The 25,018-nt window shown below is 31.1% G+C and overlaps 1 protein-coding gene across 11 annotated transcripts; it reads right to left on the bottom strand.

The window, feature by feature from the left end:
• Window positions 1-320: 320 nt before the first annotated feature.
• On the bottom strand, window positions 321-8,463 carry LOC112292349 (uncharacterized). 11 transcript variants are annotated; one of them, XR_016506624.1, is made up of 17 exons: window positions 7,320-8,461; window positions 6,848-7,053; window positions 6,459-6,649; window positions 6,230-6,304; window positions 5,964-6,036; window positions 5,617-5,773; window positions 5,024-5,315; window positions 4,715-4,829; window positions 4,181-4,344; window positions 3,524-3,598; window positions 2,925-3,422; window positions 2,442-2,511; window positions 2,124-2,224; window positions 1,860-1,933; window positions 1,633-1,720; window positions 1,028-1,066; window positions 321-924 (listed from the first exon to the last, which is right to left on the bottom strand). XR_016506624.1 is itself a non-coding variant. In XM_024540711.3 (11 exons), exons 1-11 carry the CDS (start codon window positions 8,366-8,368, stop codon window positions 3,219-3,221), a joined length of 2,601 nt encoding a protein of 866 aa, XP_024396479.1. In that variant the 5' UTR covers window positions 8,369-8,461; the 3' UTR covers window positions 2,893-3,218. The 11 variants fall into 11 exon arrangements, 1 of the variants encoding a protein (XP_024396479.1); XR_016506625.1 differs by lacking the exon at window positions 1,028-1,066; XR_016506621.1 differs by having other exon boundaries at window positions 1,860-2,511.
• Between the last annotated feature and the right edge of the window lie 16,555 nt (window positions 8,464-25,018).

Raw genomic sequence — 25,018 nt, 5'->3', positions numbered from 1 at the left:
GGGCATACAAACAAATATAATAAAATACCAATAAATGCAAACAGCTTCAGGTTACCTTGCGATGTTAGCAACACTTAGTTGCTGTGATCATTGCACAAAATTGAAGTCAGAAGCTTACTATAAATAAGTAAGACAGCAAGAGTACTCCCAACGACGCACACTATCATATACTCTGCTGTGGGACTTGCAGCTTATGGCAAGGCGAGATCAGACGGATAGATTCTGTGTTCAATTCGGCGACCCCTATCAGCAATAATGTCAACGCACATTGAATATGGGCATGAGAGTCGACCCCAAAAAACACTCAACATAGACACTAATATTTTGAACAGAAATTGACGGGGATTATTTCCACAATGTTCAAGATGGGATGTCAATTCGATGAGCGAGTGCTACCTGAAGGTCTAACTATAAATGATGGAAACCCTCCATTCTTCACATTTTACCACAATTTCGTACCCGAGTCCATGCCTCCTCTCAATAGACTTAGATTTGCAAATTCAGAGGTGGGCTGAGATCCCCTACGTCTAGGGTCCGTTCTGATCTCTACCACAAGCTCTAGGTTGCGTCATGTCAAGCCGCAGCTGTCATCTTCGGCCAGTACGTTTCGGGGCTCCATGCCAAATTGCTAATGCCAGTCCCGGAAGCACATATGGAAGACATACCATGGAGATTCTACCCATGCACGTGATTGATTAATAGCTAGGGGCAGTGATAGACGTTCAGCTGAACCACGAACAAGCGAATGCTGACGGTTCATACCAAACTCACAGAAAAGATGGTTGTCAAGGAGCTCATGCTTTTGCGCAAACCCGGACGAAGCCCCCAATAAGCGTGGTTCCATTCAGTTCCAGTACAAGGCTGGCCACTTCCACGCCAGGTCTCACATTTAAGGGTGAGACTTCTAGTGAAGCTGGTGAAGACCTGCTTCATTACCATTGCGTCACATACTGGTTCGAACTAATCAGCAATGAAATTGTAGATCGATACAAGAGAATGCTTTATGAATGGCAGAAATATTTATCACCTGCATCACTGATTGCTGATGTTGCGACTACATGGAAGTCTGCTCTAAAATCAGCAGAGTAAGAAATATCTCAAGTACAAGCACATCCGAAAAGGACTAGGGGACTATGAAAAAAAAATCAGACATTAACTAGCAGATAACGACTGCAGAAAATCGTTTAACAACGCATTGCATCCCTATGATTTGCGTACACGTTCCCCCCATCATATACATATTCCCCCCATCATATCACTTCAACAACTAAAGCATAAAATCCGAATCGACAGTAGACGACTAAGTTGCTTGTAAACATAACACAGATACTAACAAAGAAGAATTTTTAATGTCCCTTCGTGTAAGTAGCCTGCGCTTGGGCAGAAAGTAATTGTACAGAAAAGCTTGAGACAACGTGATGCCCCCTCTTTTACTACTAATAAAGAGGCAGCATTAACACCATTTTGTAACCAAAACCTTGTTTCACTTCATCCGAGGATATTCTTCAACCTTTGGGTAGCTTGGATGTCCCACTGACTCAGTGATAGAAATTAAAAAACCATTGTTGTGGCATTAATCATATGTATCATTTAACAGGACACATTATACTAGATGACACAACGAGAACTTACCCGAGTCGTAACTCGAAGAGGGGAGAAACCACTAGCAGCATTTGACCACAAACTTAATTTTATTAAGAGCATGCATCCCATCATTGTTCTGAAGGCAACATAAACGGTGGATTAAGATCCTAGAGACCGACGGCAGGATAATTATTTGTTTACATCCCACAAAATGCAAGGGTTAGGTTAAGATATTGAAAAAAAAAGTACTTGAAATGACAAAAAATGAAACTCACCTAAGTCTGATCACTGTAGGTGGTCTTCAAAATCACTTCCTCAGAGTGCTGACAAGACAAGAGGCATCCACCACCTAAAGTACACTTACTGTCAGTTCTGAGTCATGCATTCAACCTTGGCATACATTCCCACCGTATAATTCTAGAAAGATACTGAATATTTGTAGATAAACAAAAACCAAAATAAACGCCCATTCGATCTTATAGTTAGAATTTAGCACCACAAGTAGACATCCAAGGGCGGTAATCAATCAGGCAACGTACCTTGACAGCAAAAGCAGTCTTATGTGTCGCCATAGATACGATCAAACTAAATGATTTCAGACTTGTCCTTAAGCACTCTACTGACTACGAAGCAGCCAAACCTGCGAAGTGACTAACCCTTGAATCTATATTCCACTGCCTAAAAGATACAAAATGTATCACTTGGCTCAATACCATTGAAAACCAAACCATACACAAAACTACAGACCAGCAAGCAAAAGTATTCTCGGGAACACCAAAACGAACTTAAGGTCATGAGGACTATTGAGGAGCGCACTAGAGACATGTGCGCAGTCAGCCTTAGGAGAACTAGAGTACCTTCTCGCCGCTGTATTACCTAGCGCTTAAAGCACCAAAGGGGCTAATCGCCTGAGACAGGAGAGCATCCCTGAAGAACGAACGCGCATCAGACTCCTCATACTTCCGCCTACAACTATTCTATAAAAGACCAAGGGCAACAAAATTGGAAAGCCACAAGTACTAAAAACAGCCTAGATGAAAAACGATGAGTTACAAAAGAACGTCGATGCTTCATCTCAAAGACAAGAAGAATCAAACTGTATCCCAATCTTATAAGATATGAAACAAATAGAACTCAATATCCTTGCTGGAACATACCCATCACTAGAGCATGCAAGTGTTCAGTGTTTCATGTTAGCACAATGACGCATTCTAAGGACACAAAAGAGACGACGGCTGGCCACAACCCGAATTTGAAAACTCAGAGATTTCACATCATCAACACAATGATCGATATCAGAAGCAGATGGACAGGAAAACGCTTTGTGCGTGTTGTCTTACAATAGTACAGAGTTATATGCTCTGTGGGTCTCGCCCTGAAACAACAGCAGAAGCCCACCCACGCCAGGCGCCATTGGTGGATTGGCGAGATCTCGCGACGAGCAGTGCCACGACAGAGAGAGTTTGAGATCAATAGCAGAAAATGTAGAACGAAAAAGCAGAATTTGTTTTGTTGGTCTAATAGATGCTGGAGACTGTAAGATTACGATTACTTTCCTAAGCTCTACATATGCAGAAGAAAACTTCATGTCCAGACAGGCAACAATGTATACGCCGGTAGCTGGCATAACTGCATCACCTTCCCGCAATGAAGGGGTGATTCAATGCCTCTGACACAGTCATCCGCTTGTCAGGATCCAGAACAAACATCTTCTCCAACAAATCCCTGAACTGCGCAACCATTTTAGCGTCTTCGTCAGCTGCTCCTGAGGGGTAAACGAGATGTCCCATGTCCTTGGGTTTGAGGAAATGATCGTTTCTAATTATCCTCTTTACCATCTGCAGTAAACGAGGGCGAAATGAGGGATGCAGTCGATACATGTGCAATCTGTAGTAGGACGAGCACTAACAAAGAGGAAAATAGTTGCTGCAAATTTTACCTTCTTGGTAACGGGATCCTCTTCGACAGCACAAAAGTTTAAGTCTTGGTCAAAGTGCTGATCCTTGAACTGCGCCTGCACAATAAGACAAACCACTAAGTCCCGTTAGAACAAGAAGCTCTGCGCCAGCGAAACTACGGTACCTGTACAAATTTGCACATCAGCTGTGAGGTCAGTAAATTAGTCTTCTTCCCGTAAGAATACCATGACTGACATCATACAGCTGTTCTACCATGAGTTATTCGAGCGCTAGGTGTAGACACTCTGAAGGCCTCTGAGGCTCTAAGATTATGGGGATACACCATACCATATCATACCTACATCCAAGTTGACAAATAGCACACGGCTAAGCGAAAGTGAGGCTGACATTGTCATGCCTTGAATGCAGGTATAGTATGGTTTGTGGATGTACACAAAGAGGAGTCTACAGACACACTACCCCACGCTCTATGAACCAAGCTTCACAGCTCACCAATCAAAACCGAGCAGGCCTTTTATCCCTTCACCTAGGCTGTATGAGTCTGTAATGATTGAAAGCTTAAAACTCCACCTGTCAACCGGGAGGCACAGAACGTTCAGCACTTAAGACCTTAGAAGAGGAAACTATTCACAACATACAAGTGACAGTAGATGATAACCAAATCTTTGGTTAACTACCTTCTTGAGCATCTTCTTTGGGAAAGGCCCCTTCAGCTCCATGTGCAGACGTAGCATGTCATTATTGGTATGCCCAGGAAATAGCATCTTCCCGGAGTAGAGCTCATATAAACAGCAGCCAACCGACCATATATCAAGAGCATGGTCGTAAGGTAAGCCAAGAACTACAACAGAAAATCGATAATGAGTTAGTTAATGACCTTGATGATTCAGCGGTGACACCATGATGTATGCACAAACTAGCACAGATGTAAAGCGTCCTTGTGAGGCAATAAGTACTATTAACAGAAACCCAGATATTTCAAAAGGACAACCGAAGAAGATGAGAAATAGGAAACGTCAGGTAAAGGAAAATACCATTAACTAATCAGACAAGGAAACGATGGTTAAATTACTGATTTTCATTTAGAGAGATGCCTCAATATTATCACTCAAAAGAAAGCACAGAAATACTTAATTCTGAAGAGTAGCTTGCAACACAAAGCTTGCTAGTTCATATCAATTTGTAAAGAAAGCTAGTGCTCAAGTACTCACTGATTTCAGGTGCTCGATAAAATCGACTGACTAAGTAAGGTGTGATTTCGTTCTCCCCAGCGAACATAGCAGATCCAAAATCACAAAGCTTCAGCACGTTCATTGCGACATTCACCTGTAAAAATAGTCCCTACATAAGTACGGAGTTTTGCAGGAATGTTACTGTGATAAGGGTGTAAAAAGTAAAAATATACTAGCACAATAGATGCCAATTACTAAAAAAGGATGAATAAAACAGGTCCACTAAACTCACTGTACGCTCTACACTCTAGCTCTGTTGCACATACGTAGAAAACACATTTAACATACCAACATATTATCAGGCTTGATGTCGCAGTGCAAAACTCCACAGTTCCGCAAATGTTTGAGAGCGATAAATAACTGTTTTGCATAAGCTCGGACTGCAGTCAAGTTGATGCCAATATTGCGACCAAACTTTTTCAGAATTTCACGGAGGTTCATGTGCAAAGACTCAAAGACCAAACACAAATGGTTCCGATATTCAAAGCTAGAAAGTAGTCGTACACAATGCCTTCTGTTTTCAGGATCAGCTCCAGCTAATTTTTTCAATATCACCAGCTCCTGTTGGCCAATTTTATACCTGTCAGTCCAACACGCAGAACTCTTAGATCTCAAATCATATGCATCACTTGTGCCATAATACAATATTTTTCATACAAGTGGAACTGAGAATCATATACATCACATTCAATCCAAATTATGTGACAAAGATCGTTCATTGTAGCCAGAATATAATACGGAATTATGAACGAGTCCATACTGTCAATATCTCATGAGAACTATTAAACCTCACATGCACTAAGAATCCTAACTAAAGAAACACAATCAGAAGGCTTCTCAGAAGGAAATTTTTGAAAAGCAGAAAAAAACGAAGAACTTACATGGTGTCATTGTTGCGAATGATCTTGATCGCGACTTCTTCAGGATCATCTTTACCTGCCTTCGAATCATGCGCTCGAACCACAGTGGAAAACACACCACTGCCATGTGACGCCAAAACACCGTATCGGCCATCCAAGGTCTCACCAATACGGAAACCTATGACCAAGCATTCTCATTTCGTAAGAGATCGCCAAACCTCGTTTTCACCCCACTAACAAACCAACAAATGTTGGACATTACATCTCCAAAACATAGATCGTGCCGCAGCTCAGATCAATCTCCAAAAAAAAGACATGTCCAACTTAAAACAAAAAGCAGCTTAAAAGCAAGGATTTGACAAACTTACAGTATCGTCCTTCAGGATCATCCCAATTGTCATTCAGACCACTTGCATTAATAGCTAAGCCGTCACCTTTTCCCTGCAGTGAACATGTGCGTCGGTCAAGTGAGAGAAAATGATCAACAAAAACGACTATACTTAGAAACAAAATAAGGAAATAGAACACAACAATGAAACAAACAATAAAACTATAAATAAAGCAAAACAAAACAAAAAAACGTGCATCATAAATCGATTAAGATAATCCAAGACATTTCTAAAAAGAGACATACCATTCTCCGACCCCCTGCTGGTGAATCCCCAAAAATATCGTCAGAGAACATATCATCATTATACTTTGACTCACTCTGCAACCAGAGAATGAACACATTGAAGAATGATTATAAGCCAAACCGCATGATCAACTATCCGCCACATGGACAAAACCACCATCTTGGTCATCCGTTCGAAAGATTCCACAGCCAAGTTCAACTGGACTGAATATGTATCATTCAAACTTACTTTCGGTGATCCTTGTCCCAAGCCACCAACTGCTGATGCAGTCTCGATTTGAGTATTGCCATTGACAACATTTTTCTTCTCCAAGTCAACTTCCATGCCGTTGAAAGGCTCTTCCAAAACCTGTATCTCTTTAATGTCGGGTGAAATTGAAGGTAGACCCTGCTCCGTCTTCTTGACTAAGCTATGATCAACTGAATTAATCCAAACCAAGAGCATGTTCAGAAAAATATAATGATTTTAGCAATGACTTTACAGAGCAAAAAATAGATGACAACAATCAACACTGATGAACAGAACCAAAACAACAACCCCTGGGTGGATTGAGTGAATGACTATCTTAATTCCAAACCTGATAGGACGAGAAATTTTGATTTCATTGAATAACTCACCAGCATTAACCTCAGTAGGCTTGTTGATGTCCACTTCCATTGCCTGTTGATTCGGCTGCTCCTCTTGCTGTTGTTGCTTGTATTTCTCTAGTATTGCTTGCCTACGACGCCTACTTGCTTCTTTAACCTTTTCAGGATCGTCTTCTTCCCGGGCAGCCAGTTGTGAATCAATGCGCTCTTTGTACTCTTCCTCCTCCTCTTCTTCCCTGTAAAATTCGAGACGGGACACAAAAGAATACAATAGATTGTCATTTATCATTTAATACTACGTATCCCTAATTGCAAAATCATCAGACTGCAATGTATTTGCAACCAGACACACTCCAGTAAGTGCTGTTACTTAAAGAAATAACATCGCGTGTTCCAAAGCATCTTGCATCAGTCCATAGCGTACACACAACAGGAGAAACTCTGAATAGAATTGACAAACTGAAACAACGACCAAGAGCCAAATTCAGAGAAGCTTTTAAACCTTTCTGTTTGCTCCTTAATAGAATCAAGATCCTCCCTGAAGCTCCGATTCCGGTAACTCCTATCACGGCGGTCGCGATCACGATGACTTCCGTAACCACCATCTCGGCTCCTGTCCCAATCCCTATCCGCATGTCTGTCAGCCCTATATGCTCCATCTCTGCTTACATTATGCAAATTGTTATCTCCGTTATGATGATTCTTCACCGCGTTAACTCGACTTCCATGCCCGGAATTCTTATCGTGATGCTCATCACCATAGCCCCGAGGCCTACTCCCATCCCCTCTCTCTCTTTCTGGCAAGCTTTCTCTGCTCCCAGCTCTTCTCTCTCTATCTTTCTCTCGCAAGCTTTCTCTGCTCCCAGCCCTTCTTTCCCTATCACGATTGCTTTCCCTGCTCCCAGCCCTTCTTTCTCTGTCACGATTGCTTTCCCTGCTCCCTGCCCTTCTTTCTCTGTCACGATTGCTTTCCCTGCTCCCCGCCCTTCTTTCTCTGTCGCGAATGCTTTCTCTGCTCCCAGCCCTCCTATCTCTGTCGCGATTGCTTTCCCTGCTCCCAGCCCTTCGATCTCGAACGCTCTCTCGTGACCGTGACCTTTCTCTTCGATCTACGCCACTGCGGGTGTGTTCAGTCCTCCCTTTCTTGCCACAAATTTCCTCGTCCCGTCTGCGACTAACACCATCCGAATCGTTCCAACGACCCCTGGAATGCGTCTCATCCGCTGCTCCATAGCTTTTTTTTCGGTCTTTATCTTCAACATCACGGTCGCGCACGCCTTCCCTAGATCGTGAGCGGGCTTTCCGTTCAGAATTCAGGCCCGACTTAGAATCCCTCGGGCTTTCCCTGGAACGCGACCTGCGCCTCCGCTTCGAATCCCGCGTGCTGTCCCGCGACCGGGACCTCCGCCTCCGACCGTCATCCGCATCCCTATGACCTCTTCCCTTTGCGTCCACTCCCCCGTCCACCTTCGAATCTCTCATACTTTCCCTGGAGCGTGATCGCGGCTTCCGTTCCCTGCTGCCGGCACGGCTTCTCACTCGTTCCGACATTAAACCCTATGAGGAAAAGGAGAGAAAAAAAAAAAAAAAAAAAAAAAAAACCAGAGTGACGCTACGCCATAGCCAAGCAACAGAGAAAGAGGGAGAGGTGTAGAGGGAGGGAGGGTCACCCTAAGAAAAAAGGTTAACCCTAAGGGAGTAAAGCAGGGTTTCCCCTTCCCACCCTTCAGATTGTGCTTGCTCTCTCTCCTAGGGTGACGAACGTCTACGCCTGGTTCTCGAGCAACATCCACATCTTCTTCTTCACTTTCTGTGACAAACACGGTTTGATTGCAGCCTCAATGCTCAGCGTCGGAAGTTGTAGACCATGCTGTCCTGTGACACGGGCACAGCCTATTTCTGTTGCTACAACCCTTCCACCGTGCTCCACCCCACCCCCGCTGTTCTTCCTCTATCCGTTGTTTGATGATATTCTTCTTTGGTGCTTACGATGAAATGTGTTTTGTGAAAATATACTATTATTTATAAAATTAAATTTATAAATTTTTTTTTCATATATTTTTTATTATAATTATAAGAATAAATATTTGAAGTCAATAAATTATTATCTATATTAGAATATAAATTATTAAACCAAAATCATAGCTTTAAAAAATATAAGTTTAACTACATTCATGTAATAAACAAATATTTATTAAAAAAATTATAGAATGTCTTCAAATTTAGTTTTTTATTTTAATATAATATTTTTCAAATATAAATTGAAATATTCATATATTTCCTAAAAAAATACAACTGTACATATAGAACTAATAAATACTTATATCCTTTTTTATTACACAAAATTCTAAAAAGTCAAGTATTATTTTATATATAACATCAAATTATATTTAAATTATCATTAAGCTTAATGATATTTCGAAATCAATCATAATTCAACAAATTAATATTTAATACATAATACATAAAATATATTACATAAATTAAAATATAAGTTATATTATTTTTATTTTTATTTTTACTTATTTGAATTTAAAATAATTTATTAGACTTAATAATTTCTTTAATTTTATTTTTTATACTTAGATTTTTTAAATAAATTTTGTATTATAAAAAATTTCAGCTTATTTTCATTTCTTTTGACATAATATATTGTTATAGACATATATATTTATTCTAATAATTAACTAATTTATATGAGTATATAAAAATTATATAGATACAAAATTGTATTTATATGTGTTTATAAGTAATTAATAGGTATCATAAACATACATATTTACATAGATAAGAAGTATTACATAAAGAATAAAATACAGATAGATATGATAATATCTTGTGGCAAGGCTTCTTAGAAGCTTCATAGATGTCGATTTGATATTAGACATATTTGTAGTTGATTGATAGGTTATAAACTTGGCCAATAAGTTAGCCAAGTGTCACATGTGTTAGTACAAGCTAACCATATGATGTTCATATAAGAAACTTGCTTTGTAAGTTAGACATATGTCTTACAAGTTAGACATATGTCAAAGGTCATATAGAACGTCACCATGTAGCTCCTAGTTAGATAGTATATTTGGAGGCAAATGTGAAGCCTTCTTTACTCTTATCAATGCCTTTTCTATTCTTAGTCTAGTTTCAAGAATCTCTACTCTTTTTGTCTAGTTTCAAGAATCTCTACTCTTTTTGTCTTAGACAGTACACATTCTAATTCTAATACTATACTATTTTGAATAAATATATATTCTTTTTGAGTAACACAAGAGTGTTTTGAGAGTTTTATTATTGTGATTCATATCTTAGATAGTTTAACAAGAGTATTATCTCATTGTTCTTATTTAATTTTAGAAGCAAGTAGATTATCCCACTTTTTTTGTTATATTTTGAAGGTTGCCGATTATCCATCTTTAAACTAACTTTTAATTGTTTAACATTGGAATTTTTCTTAAAGAGAGTGGATTACCTCTCTTTGGATAAAACTTTATTTGATATTAAAGGTGGTGGATTATCCTCTTCTAATTTAAGGATTTGTTTGAATTATTTTTCAAAGAAAAAATTATACATGCCACTCTTGGTAGAAGTTAAAATAAATTTGCAACTATTACATGTCTATGAATTTATCAACATTCTTTGTGTAGAAATCTCATATATTTTTAAATCAACCATTGATATAATATTCCAATGCCTATAGAGGAAATCAACAATGAAGTTTAAAATTTATATTAAGAAGTTATACTATTAAAAGAAGCAAGTAGATCAAGTTTACAACTAAATCCAAAAAGTCTTATTATTACAAGTATGAAGGAGGCAAGAATGAATATATCAAAGAAGTTTGATTCAACAAGATCAAAATTTTGAAGATTTTCTCAATAAGTAAAGCTCTACTTAAGATTGCATCTTTTCTAATATTCTAATAGATTTATTAAAATTAGATTCATAAGTGCACTTCTCTCTAGGAATTTTCTCTCTTCATTTTCAACTTTGATGGAAAAAAATTCACAATTCACAATTAAGACTTGACATTGTCAAGAAGGTTTATGACTATATTTTAAAGAATTCAAGCACAAAATTCAACATTATCCAAAGAGGCAATATAATTGTAAAATAAAGAGCATAATTTCCAAAAAAGATAATATGTTCAAAAATAAAATTTTCTAACTACAATAGAAATTGCGCAATTGAAATCTTGTGTTATACCTAATAAAGATCATATTTTCTTGTCACATCCTTCACCTTACTTTATAATAGAAGTTTTTTTAGGATTAAAAAATCATAAAGTCTTTGCTTTGATAGATTCAAAAGCCTGAGCTTGTTTTATAGATGAATACTTTGTCAAAAAATAAGAAATATTCTTAGTTAAGAAAACCAAACTTCTGCATGTAGAAATAATAGATGGTTGTTTGTTGTTTTTTGGAGATGTTATATATAATTTTTTTTAAAAATTTATCAGCTAATCATTATAATAGTTTAGTAATATAAATATATTTAGATCTCCTTCCAACCCAATTGTTTTAGGATTATTGTGCTTAAAGAAGCATAATTTTTAAATATATTAGATTTCTTGTAATCTTGATTTTTTCTATAATTTTATTAGTCAAGTAAAGATCTATAAATACAATACAATTAAACCTTTATTGGTAGGTGCAAGAGCTTTTGTACATATTGTAATAAAAGGGTCACTTTTTGCTATATATACTACATCTATTTTTGATAGTAAAAAGGCTTCAAGTAGCATTTTAAATCAATATTAAGATTATTAAGATGTTTATTAAAAAAATATATATAAATATTTTTCTGGAGCATCATTCCAATAATTATTTTATTGATCTTTAAGTAAAAGCTCAATTGCAATTTGGACCAATCTATAACTCATTGTAAAACAAATTGGCTGCACTTAAAGAATATATTAATGAAAACTTTGCTAAAAACTACATATGCCATTTTAAATCTCTAACAAAAGCTTCTATCTTATTTATGAAGAAAAAAAATAGACTTTTGCAGATATATGTGGACTATTGATGACTCAACAAGATCACTATTAAGAATATGTATTTTTTATTTTTAATTTTAAGACTCCTTAATCAATTCAATCAAGTAAAGATCTATACAAAAATAGAACTATAAAGAGCATAGAATCTAGTGTGTATTAAAAAAAGAGATAAATAGAAGATAAAATTTCAAACCAAGTATAGATATTTTGAATATAATGTCATGCTTTTAGATTCACAAATGCACCAAATACTTTTTAATATCTAATATGTGATATTTTTTGTAAATTTATTGATAATTTTTCTATTTATTATTTAAAAAATATTTTAATATATTCTAAGAATATAGAAGAAAATGATATTTATATTTTTTGCATATTAAAAAAAATTAAATATATAAGATTAAATATCAAGATAAAAAAGTATATATTTTATATTACTCAAATTAACTTCTTATGATACATCATTTTAAATAATGACCTTATGATGGATCTTAAGAAGATCAAGACTATCATGGATTGAAAGATTAAAAAAATAATAAGAAATTTGTAATATTTTTTGGAATTTGCCAATTATTACTAGATCCACATCAAGAATTTTTTTCAAGTTGCTATTCCACCTACATATTTGACATGTAAAGACAAATTTGAGTAGAATAAAGATGCTATATTATTTTTTAAAGCCTTAAATATAACTTTTATTTTTGTACCAATCTTATATTGCATTAACTTTTTTAAGATACTTTTTTATGAAAACTAACACATCAAAATTTGCTTTAAATAAAGTATTGCCACAAATGGGAGCAAGTGACAAACTCCACATAATAGCTTTTTATTCTAAGAAATTTTTAGCAATCAAGATCATTCATAAAATCTACATCTAAAATCTTCTTGTAATCATGGATTTATTTTAAAAATAGTATTATTATTTAGAAGATGCTTTTAATTTAGTCACTATATATACAAATCACAAGAACCTCAAGTATTTCATATCAATATGTATTTTGAATTGTTGTCAAGTTCATTAGATTTTAAGATCACTTATTGATAAAACAAATAATAAGATTAGTGAGATTCTTTTTTCAAACATTCTTATCTTGCACCGAAAGAAAAAAATATAGCTTTTAATTAACAAAGAATAATCTTATTGAAGCTAGAATATTTCATCTTTGAATAATGAAATTAATATTGATTTTTGATTCAATATTTTTCAAGTAAATTCAATCAAGTATGATATTAAGAATAATTTATGTAAATCTCATGATACTTCTAAGTTCAAATTCAAGAATAATCTATCATATTTCAAAAGACACTTGTATATTTCAGAAGAAAAAATACCATTTTATGTTCTTCAAGCTTGTCAAAGCTTTTTAATGATAGAATATTTTTGGTACAACAAGAATTTAGAAATAATATCTAGAGATCTTTGGTGGTCTCAATATAAAAGGTACTTAAAGAATTTATACAATCATGTGACATTTGTTTAAGATCAAAAACTTTTCATCATTAATCCTTATAGACTTCTTTAGACATTTTTTTTTTATTTTAGAACAATTATGGTTTTTTTTTTTTTTTTTTTTTTTTTTCTATAGATTTTATCATGGTTCTTTAAGTCTTAAGTTCTCATAATTCTATATTTATGATAATAGATTTTTTTAATAATATGATTTATTTTTTATTATGTATAAAATCTATTACATATAAAGAAATAACTAAATTTTTTCTTGGCAACATTAATTTTTATTATGAATTTTTCAAAGATATTATATTAGATAAAAAGATTTAATTTGTATTAAGATTTTAAAAAATTCTTTTTAAGATTCTAAAGCTGGATATAAAACTATTTTTTGCTTTCTATCCTCAAATTAATGGACAAATGAAGTGCATAGATTAAATTTTGAAGTAGTATTTGAAATGTATCATCAATTACTAATAAGATGATTAGATAATTTTTTTATTATTGGTAGATTTTTTTCATAATAAAACGATACATTTTTCTATGCAAAAAATAATTTCTTTTGTTAATTATCATTATCATCCACAATTTGATACTTTTGACCTTTCAAAAGTTGAAAATTTTGTAGTAAAAGATTTTTCAAATTATATATTAGAGCTACATATAACAATAAAGGCACAACTAAAATAAGTTCAAGAACTATAAAAGATAAATACAAATGTCTATTATAAGAAGTAATGATAATTCTATAATAGCAATTAATTATGGTTATTTTATTGTAATATAAAGATTATTTGGTCTTTTAATAAGTTGGATTAACGTAGGATTGGATCATTTCATATTTATAAACAAATTAATTTATTTTCTTAATAATTACATCTACCAGAGTCCATAAAGATCTATGCCATATTTTGCATGTCTCTTCTTTATAAACTAGTATATATCTTTAAAACAAGACAAATGCCATTGTTTCTTATAAAAACAAATAATATTTAAGAATTTGAAGTAGAAAAAGTCTTAGATTCAAAACCATCTCAAAATAGATTAAAATATTTTATTTATTAATAAAGATATGATATTATTAAAATACATGGAAACTTGCCAAGAATTTTATAAAAATAATGAAGAAGATTGACATTTTTTTTATTGACAACATCTATAAAAATTAAGATAAAAAATAAAAAATCTTTATTATAAAAGAATGTAATTTATAAAAGATTGCATTCTACCTTTTAATCTTATTTGTAGATTTTATATGTTTGTGGTGCTAAGAAAATAGAAAATCAATAATCATCAAATTCAATTCAAGAGTTGTTATTTGTTGAGTTATTAAAGAAGACATTGCAATTGTTACAACCTTTAAGATGACGTAATACAAGTTGATTATTGCTCCTCATGGAACTTATCTCTAGAAGAGAAGATAATATCATGGACATACATATTTATGTAGATAACAAGTATTAGATAGAAGATAAATGTAGATAGATTTGATAATATCTTATGACAAAGCTTCTTAGAAGCTACATAAACATAAATATGACATTAGACATATTTGTAATTGATAGGTCTATTAAAAGCTTGGCCAATAAATTAGCCATGTATTACACGTATTAGTAGCTTGTGATACAAGTTATCCATATAGCGTATATATAAAAAAAATCTTGTAAATTAAATACATGTCTTGTAAGTTAGAAATGCGTTGGAGGTCCAATACAACATCACCATATAGCTCTTAATTAGATAATATATATAGAGAAAAAAGTAAAGTTGTCAAAAATTCTTCAAGTAAATTCTTAAAGAATTTTTGCTCTCTTGTTCTTGAGAATAGACATTATTATTCTAATATTATATTATTTTGAGTAAATATATACTTCTTTTGAAAAATATAAGAATATTTTGAAAATTTTATTGCTATAATTTAAGTCTTTGTCAATAGATTAAAAACTTGAATATTTGTAGTATATATATATATATATAAATCTTATTTTATAAATTAGATATATATCATATAAATTAAATACATGTTAAATATCTAATAAAATTTTGTGTTAAGGACATAAATCTTAAAGAATCAAAAAATCAAAATATTTTTGTATCATTCAGAAAGATTAATGAATCACTCAAAGATGGTATTATTGAAATAGGATTAGATTCTCTAAGATCTAAAACCTTACCAATTTCATAACAACAAAGATCTTCATACAATATAATACCAAACATACTAAAATAAAATTAAAAGTAATAAAATGGAATGGAACATAAAAGACATAATTGAGTAAAAGAGAATAGAACCAAATAGAATCAAATAAAATAAAACAAGAAAAAATAACCAAATTTTATAAAGAAAAAGAATTTGAAGCTATACCTAATTGAATGTCCAAATGGCCTCAATTAGTCATATCATTGAGAATAAATATGATATAGCAAATATGATATAGCAATTAATATGAGAACACAGTGCAATCAAATGAAGTTGCTTCGAGAGTTGATCTACAAAGATAGCAACTACATTGTGATTTTGAGGCATTTGGGACAAACATGTAATAAGATTCATAGTCATCTACTTCCAACATGCCATAGGTAGTGGAATTGGTTGCAATAGCTTAGAAGATGTGGCGTTGCATATTTTATTACATTGATATAATTTACAAGAATATACAAAAGCTTGAACATCATAATTCAAACTTATCCAAAGCTATGGCTCTATATACTAATTTTATTTGAAAGGAGGCACTTGGATCAAATGGCATGCTACTAGATAAATAAATTGAAAAGACATTCGAATATTTATGCATGAATTGCTCTATTTCTTCTACTCTTTTGATTTTTTTTTCCACTATTGACGCAAGATTTGAAACCACTACATATATCAATTGCTTATATCATATTTGCTTCTTCATAAAGGTCATTCCTACAAATAAGCTATTAATCATAGATTGTTTTGCTATTCCACTCAATACAAAGGCACAAAGAATCATTATATGTCATCCATTTTTGAAAGAGATTGTCTTTGCTAGCCAATTGATATATTTATTCTCCACATTTAGCCATGGCATACCAAAGATAATATCATATCAAAGCTTTGTTACTCTAAATTTCTTCTTTAAGGCATATGTATCACTTAGTTTCATAGTTTCTTCTTCACTTGTCTCATTTAACACGTTTTCTTGGTCTTCTGCTAGATATATACTCCCTCCTTTGATTACCTTTGTTTTAATTCTAAATCAAATGTTAATTATCATCAAGATGAAATTTTTTATAGAACTGCAATCTACAAGCACTTGATATGGTTGTCCTCTTAATCAACTTGTTAGACATACCAGTTAATCTTTTTAATAATTATGTGAGGCCATGCCATTTGTCTCTAAAAAACTATCCCTAGTATTGGCTCTTGGTACCTTTACTAAGGAGCTCTATTTTCATGCTCCACTTCTTTATCAACTTAGTAGCCCTTGAAATTCTAAACCTACCATGATTTGTTAGTGCTTGAACTTTGACGTTTTAGATAGTCTTTGATTTGATGGTCCGATTTCCAACAATAAAAGCACAATCCCTTTTGTGCCAATATTTGTAATCTCTGTGGTGTCAATAATTCTTGTACAGCATAAATCTCCATCAATATTAATTGTTAAGCTATAATATTGGCTAGTGGCATAGGACTCCATGCTATAGGTTATATTTTATAATTGTTAAAATTTATAGCATTGACTGTCTCTACAATCTTAATTTTCTCTTCAAATGTTTGTAGATTCCTTAATTCTACCTCTTGCTGGACCACAAGTTTCAATTCTTGTATAAACCAATCCATCATCTGTGCCTCTAAAATATTGTTAATTTAAAAATATAGTGATTTGAACCAAAAGACATAATCTTACATCAATTTGGATTATATAAGATTAGTCAACAAATTGCATACTAACTTTTCCACATTAATGGACCAAAGATGATTTTTAAGCTCCATCTTAAACTCCTCCCAATCATAAAATCTACCTGAAGCTCCATTACTTTGAGCTTGATGTTGCTACCAAATGGATGTTGCATCTTTCAAATAATTGAAGACATATATAATTCTTTTACTGGTATTTGCTCTAAATAATTAGAGGTATTGTTGCATACTGAAAAGCCATTGGCATACAACTTCTTGCCTTGAGGTTCTTAAGTATGTATCAAGCTTTCTCAATTTCAACCTAACAAATATCAACTCTTTTATTTTAGAAGCTTCTATTTGCATTTATAAAGTAGCTATCTAACCTAAGAGGTATTATATCTCAATCTCTATTTAGAATTGATCTGCCATATCTTCCATATTGCAATTTTCTTGTTGAACTTTTATATTGTAATGTCTTTTTTTCTTTTAGTTAATTTCTTAAAGTAGCTCATTATAGCCTCAAAATAGTATCTGATGTGATTACAACAATTGACTTCCAACTAAATGGTAGCTATCAACACACTACTGAAGAACAGACTAACTTTTATTTTGATACCAATAAAATAGGATTGGATTCTATAAGGTCTAAAACCTTACCAATTTCATAAAAACAAAGATTTTGATACAATGTAAGACCAAGCTCATGAAAATAAAATTTAAAGTAATTAAATAAAATAAAATATTGAAGACATGATTGAATAAAAGAAAATATTTTAAATAGAATCAAACAAAATAGAACAAAAAAATAAAAAAAACCAAACTTTACTAAGAGAAAGAGTATAAAGCCATACCTGATTGAATGTCCATATGGCCTCAATTAGTCTTATTTATACTTTGTTTAATTATCTTTAGAACTTTCTAAAATATCTCTAATAATGAGCTCCACCAAAATAATCGCCCTTCTAGAAGACTTTAGAGATGGACCCCATTATGATAACCACCCTAAGCCTTTTTAGAAGGTTCTATGGTAGATCCTATATGAACCACCATCCCGACCTCAATTCTAGAAATAATTCTGACTATATATTTTTAAATGGAAATAATACAAATATCCTATCCATGCCTTATTACAATGATATTCAATTAGAATAGCTATTGCTAAAGACAAAAAGATCAAAAAATCTTGAAATAAGACTAAAGACTAAAAAGACATTAATAAGACTAAAGAAGGCTTCACTCTTGCTTCTATATATACTATCTAACTATGAGCTATGCGGTAATGTTCTATAGGACCTTCAATATGTGTTGACTTTGTAAAAGACATGTCTTCAACTTATAAGGCAAGTTTTCTATATGTACATCACATGATTAGTTTATTCCATAAGCTACTAATATGCATGGTATGTGATTAATTTTTTGATTGAGTTTCTAACTTCATAATCAATTATAAATTTATCTAAAGCCAAAATCACATCTAAAAGATATTATGAAATTAATCCACATTTATCTACTTCTATCTAATCACATAAATAATTATTGGAATAAATATATATATTCATGACATTACCTCTCTTTCTATAGATAATTTCAATTAGGAGCAATCATTATCTTTCATAGAACTTGCTAATCTTTATCTTAATTTTGATAGATGTCATTAATAAAAAGCCTCAACTTCCTTTGCTACATTTACAAGATTCTTTGTTGCTTTTTATGTATATTCATTAATATCATATCTACACCAATGAATAAGATATTCTAATCTATTTCAATGTAGCCTTAAATAGAAGACTTCTTTTACTTTAAATTCTTGATTATTATTCACTTCTATAAAAAGATGTGCTATTTATCTTCATTTTAAATAATTCACTATCTTAAATGGCTCAAAAAGAGACATATTGTTGTATTGCAAGTATTCTTGCTTGAGAATGTATCAAGCACCTACTTGTAGAAGATAAGTAATGCAACAATAATCCTACCAAGTCTAATAGAATTTTAAAAAAAATTAAAATAAACCTTAATAATCCCAATCAAACTTTCATCAATCCATAATAAATTTAAAAGAAGTTATAAAAGAAATACAAAGAAGTTATAAAAGAAATACAAAGAAGTTTTAAATTAATTTAAAAAAAATATGAAAAAATCTTTAAAAAATATAAAAAATAAAACTTTATAGAAATAAAAATAATCTTAAAGAAATATTAGAAATAGAAAATTTTAAAAAAATATCAAAGAATCCTAAAGAAATATTAAAAATAAAAATCCTAAATAAATTCTAATCAAATTCTAATTTAGTTTTAGTTAAAATCCTAAGGCATTTTAATCAAATATTTAATCAAATCCTAATTGAAATATTAATTGAACCTTAATCAAATCCTGAGTCAAATCTTAAATTTTAAATAAATTCTAAACCAAATTCTAATCAAATCTTAATCAAATTCTATATCTTAAATAAATTCTAAATAAATATTATAGCAAATTAAAATATCAACAATTAATAATTGAGCCTTTTATATTAATTCAAATTTTGTATACTTTTTAATAATTTAGTCAAAAATAAGTATAATAAAGATATATAATGAGGTATAGATAAGTTAATTATATAAATAATTAAAACCATAGAAGTTTCAATAATTAGAGTCAGATTAGTGGACTAGATAAGATCTACCATAGAACATTCTAGAAAGGATTTAGGGCGGTTATTTAAGTGGAATCTACTATAAAAACTTCTAAAAAAGGAGTTTAAGATGGTTATCTAGGTGAGCTCTACCACCTAAAAATATTCTAGAAAGTCTAAGGTGATATGACAAGATATAAATAGGATTAATCAAGGTCTTTTGAAGCATCTAGTCAGGTATAGCTTTGGATCTTTTCTCTTTGTAAAGTTTGGTTTTGCATCTTTCTATTAAGATGTATTCTGTTTTTTTTTGTTTGCTCAATTTTGTCCTTTATGTCCTATTTTGTTTAATTCCATTCAATTTTATTTTGGTCTATTTTGTCTTATTTTGTGAGGAAGTCTTTTATTGTTGTAGATTGGAAGGAACTTGGGCTTTTGAATTAGTCTAGCCTTATTTCAAGATGAATTTGATTGCATTTATTAATTGAAAGAAATATAAGATAATCTAATTGGATGTTTAGCAGCCTCCTATTTCAACCTTAATGCTCAACTTCTAGTGCTAATATCTCTTTTTTAAACTATTGAATTTCTCTCAAATTTTATAAAAATGTTGAAATCAAGTCTATTATCTATTCAAATAATTTTTACTTCAATCCAATTGGCATATTATTGAAGATCTTAGAAACACTTATTGACCCTCAAATTCTAAATTTTGAGACCTCAACCTACAAAAACCTTCATATGCTTCAATTAAATTATTTTATTGATCTCAAATTTTACATACATATTTACAACAAGTAAATGTCAAGGATATGAACTTCAAAGAATTTATATGTCAATACACTCTTATGTCATTTAAAATGACTTTAAAATCACTTAAAGATGATATAGTATTAAATTAGAATGGCTATTTCTAAAGATAAGAAGATTAGAAAGTCTTGAAATAAGACTAATGACTAAAAAGGTATTAACAAGAGTAAAAAAGGCTTCATTCTTCCTATGATTGTCATTTTATTTACTCTAGACTAATATAATCAAAATAAACATGTATAGAGAGATTCAAATACAGGGAATGATTATCTATATGAGTTTTCATGTTTGGATCACATAATTAACTGTCTCTTGATCAACTAAAATATCTAAAAATGCTATATGTCTTTTACATTCTATCAAAGAAAATATTGCAATTGATAATCCTATCTTATCTATTCATTGTCTCCTCTCTTTTCCAAACTTGTGACAACAATAGGTAATACTACACTATCTTAAAAGATTGCATAAAACATTCCATAATCCAATCACCAAAGTTCTTCAAAACTAACTATCATTCCCAGTAATCTGCTTCATACAATTCTAGATTCCACAGACTTCTTCTTGAATCTCAATATTCAATGTATTATAATTCTTCCAGTTATATCCATACTTCACAAACATCTTCAATTATCAACTTTCCAATCCTTCACTGATAATTCAGTACACAATAAATTCAATTTCTTATTTGACATCATTTAAATTCAATCTTTTTTTTATTCTAAAATTTCACTTCACATTATTCAAATTCTATCTATTATCCTTCTTCTACAAGAAAACAAAGAAACAAAGAGGTAGCACCAAGCTTATCCTAGTTCGTGACTATCATAGTTTGGTCTTTCCTACTTCTTCTTCAAGCTAATTATATTTTTCTTCAAAATATCAACCACTACACAATCAATAATAATTATTTTTTTTTGACTACATCATCCATCCTCCCTTTTAAACTATTCATTCATCAATTTATTAGCTTCTCTTAATCCTACATACTATGTATTATAAAATAGAAAATATCCTATCTATTCTATACTTGCCTTCATATATATTCTTAACTAGAAGTATCCAAGTAATATCCTACACGACCTCCAAAACATGTTAACTTTACAAGATACGTATCTTAACTTATAAGGTAAGTTTTTTGTATAAATACCATATAATTAGCCTATTTTATAAGCTAATAATACATGATTAACTTGTTGACCAAGTTTTTAACCTATAAACACATGTAAAGTCAACGTAACATCTATCTAGCTTCTAAAAAGCTTCTCTAAAAAATATTATAAAATAAATCTATTTTTATCTACTTCTATTTAATTTTATAGATAAATATTAGAATAAGTATGTATATCAATGATATCATATCAACAAAATGCTCAATTTTTACTTATATATATGCCATAGAATTCAAGAATCCTTCAAATTTATAAATATATTTTTATTTTTCAAAACCTAAATCCACCAAAAATATTACTAATTTTGTAAATCCTTCAAAATTTTAATATTAATTCAAAATATGTAAAACCAATGCCCAATTATTTTTCTTCAAGTTTGCTTTCAAATCCTACTTTTTGATCTCCAAAAAAACTTTAGTGTTGTCATATAGACATGGTTTTATCTCTTAGAATTTGATTTTTATCTAGATTAACAACCGGTGTCATGTTGTAGTTTGGCTACCATGTAAAAATAATGTATTTATATATTTAATACATAATATACTAGACAACATGGTAAAAGCCATGTTAATAGATTTTTGTTGATTATAGGATGTAGATAGATTACTAATCTAAAAAGAGGTTGTTTAAAAGGACTTCTATTAGAATTTATATAACTTTATTTTCTTTTGATAGTAACTTTGAAGTTGATTTTATTAATAGTAACTTTTAAATATTTAAAATTATCCTTGTTAGACATTGGTGATCCTTGATGTTTTATTTTGATTCTTTTATTTGGAAGTTAGGACATATATTATATAAATCTTATAAAAAAAAATTGGAGAGGGATTTTGATAGCAAAAAGAGAAGATAGGACATTTATATAGATGAATGGAGATGGATGATAAAAATCTCCATTCCTATTAATTAAAAATCATCCTTAGTGGGCTTCAAGGATGTTTTTTGAGGCCTTATTAGGTATTAGGATTATTCTTTGGAAGGCATTTGAGCTATGGAAGCAAAAATCAGCAAGTTTAGATTTTTGGCTATAGTTTTGGTGCAAATTTTGTGTGATTTGTAGTTTATATGAAAGAAATATGGGTGCTCAAAGTTAAGATGTTGATTTTGTACCTACTATCATTCTTTTAAGCATAATGAGTATATACATAAAGCAATAAAGGATTGGCGACTAAGATTGGAAAGAAAAATTTCGTGGATACACTTTAAGCATATTATTTGATAGATTCTATGTTGGATTGAAGGAGATATTAGAAGTTAAATCAGCACTTTAAATCTAACGGTAGTAAGTAATTTGATTTACTAGTAGTTGTATTTTCAGCTATATCTTGAGCAATTGGGCAAGATTTTGGCTAAAATTTTTCTAAAGTGTATATAATTATGTCAATAAAAATTATATATAAATTTTTTGGCATTTGGATTCTAAATTTTTGAGATATAAGAAAAATAGTTTTTGAGTGCTTGTAGATTAGGATTAAGAGTACCTACTAGGATTTCAAAAATGCTTGAAGTTCAGCAATAGATTTACAGTTCATTTTTTTGTGGTAAGCTTAAATATAGAATCTATGTTAAATAGAAATTTGAAAAAAACTAAACGGTGTCATATTGTAATATGACTATATAGTGAACGATAATAATATGGAACTTATTATAGAAGAGCCAAGTTAAAAGATAAAGTAGAAAAATATAGACAAAAGATAGGAAGGTAATGAAACTTTTAGTAGTAATGCTACTTTTTTAAAAATATAGCTTCTATTTACTTTGTAAGGTATACATAAGGCAAAATAAGATAGATTAAAAAAATAAATGATATAAGTATCTTTAGGAAGAAGTTGAGAGTAAATTCTAATAAAACTTATGTAGAAAAACTAGATATTGATATCTAGAGAGGGTCGGTTATGAATCAAGGTCGAAATCAAACCTTGAGGTACAAAACCAAGCCTCAATGACAATTCTGTGATTCTTTTGTAGATTAGAGAGTGAATTTTGATAGCAAACTAAATAAGGCTTCTATAAGCATTATTTTTGTGTGATTTGGATTTGCAATAACTTTGTAAGAGCTTTACAAAATCAAGTTTGCTTTTGAATGACTTGGATTTTGTGAAATAAAATAGGGTTGATGATTTGGACAATTTCAAGAGTTTTGTAATAGATCTAGAGGTAAAATTTTGTGGACTAAGGATTATAATTGTGCTTAATATGTTTTTTGAATTGTAGCTTGATCTAATAGTTGAATTGAGGATTTTTGAGGTTTAAGTGGATCAAGATCACAAAAAATAGAATTTTAAATCTAGTAAGGATTTTTAAGATTTCTTACAATCTACTAGATAGATTCGAGTGAAATTTATTTGTAAAAATAGTAGACTTATTATTCTATGTATATGAAAATTTTGAAATCAATCGAACAATGAAAAAGAGAGATATTGGTTCTAAAAGATTGGCATCAAGATTAGAGAAGGAAGCCAGCCAATATCTGAGCATGTTTTTGAGGTTATCGTCTATTTGGTAATTCCAATCCTTTTCAAATTTTTTGCACTTATTGTTAATTTAATTGTTAAGAAGTATGCAAATTTTGAATTAAGATCAACGGTTCATTCATTAATTATTGAGGTTTAAATCTATTGTAGGAATTATTAGGATTTGGTTTAGGATTTGGTTTAGGATTTAAAATTTGGTTAAGGTTTGATTTAGGATTTGAGATTTGGTTAGGATTTTGATTTAGGATTTAAGATTTGATTAGGATTTGATTAGGATTTGATTAAGGATTTAGGATTTGATGAGGAGTTGATTTAAAATTTAAGATTTTATTAGGATTTATTTAGAATTTATTTTTTTTTTATTTTTTGGCTTAAATTTTGAATGAAGTCCAATAGGACTTTAACTAGGATTAAATTCAGATTGAATTGAGATGTATTTGAGATATATTTGTAATCATTCTAATATTTCTTTAAGATTTCTTATTGCTTCTTTGTAATTCCTTTGATGTTTCTTTGAATTTCATTAAAGCTTCTTTAGCATTTTTATGGTCTAATTAGAGTTTAATTAGTATTCTATTAGAATTAGAATTTTATTGTTATAATTTCTATTCTACCTTCCACATTCAAGTGCTCGAAGCATTCTCAAGCAAGACTTCATTTATTACAACAACGGTTGAATCAAGAGATATGAATTTCGAAAGTTATAATTATAAAATAAATAGAAGTTTTTTTCTATAAAATGCAACATTAAGACTAAAAGTAAAACATGACCAGACTATATCAAAAATTCAAGATCTTTCTAATCCACAACAACTTA

This window comes from Physcomitrium patens, chromosome 15 (genome assembly GCF_059467195.1).
Source record: "Physcomitrium patens ecotype Gransden chromosome 15, ASM5946719v1, whole genome shotgun sequence".
Classification (NCBI taxonomy): Eukaryota; Viridiplantae; Streptophyta; class Bryopsida; order Funariales; family Funariaceae; genus Physcomitrium; species Physcomitrium patens.
The sequence above is the reverse complement of the archived record's forward strand: the minus strand, read 5'-3'. Positions and strand labels throughout refer to the sequence as shown.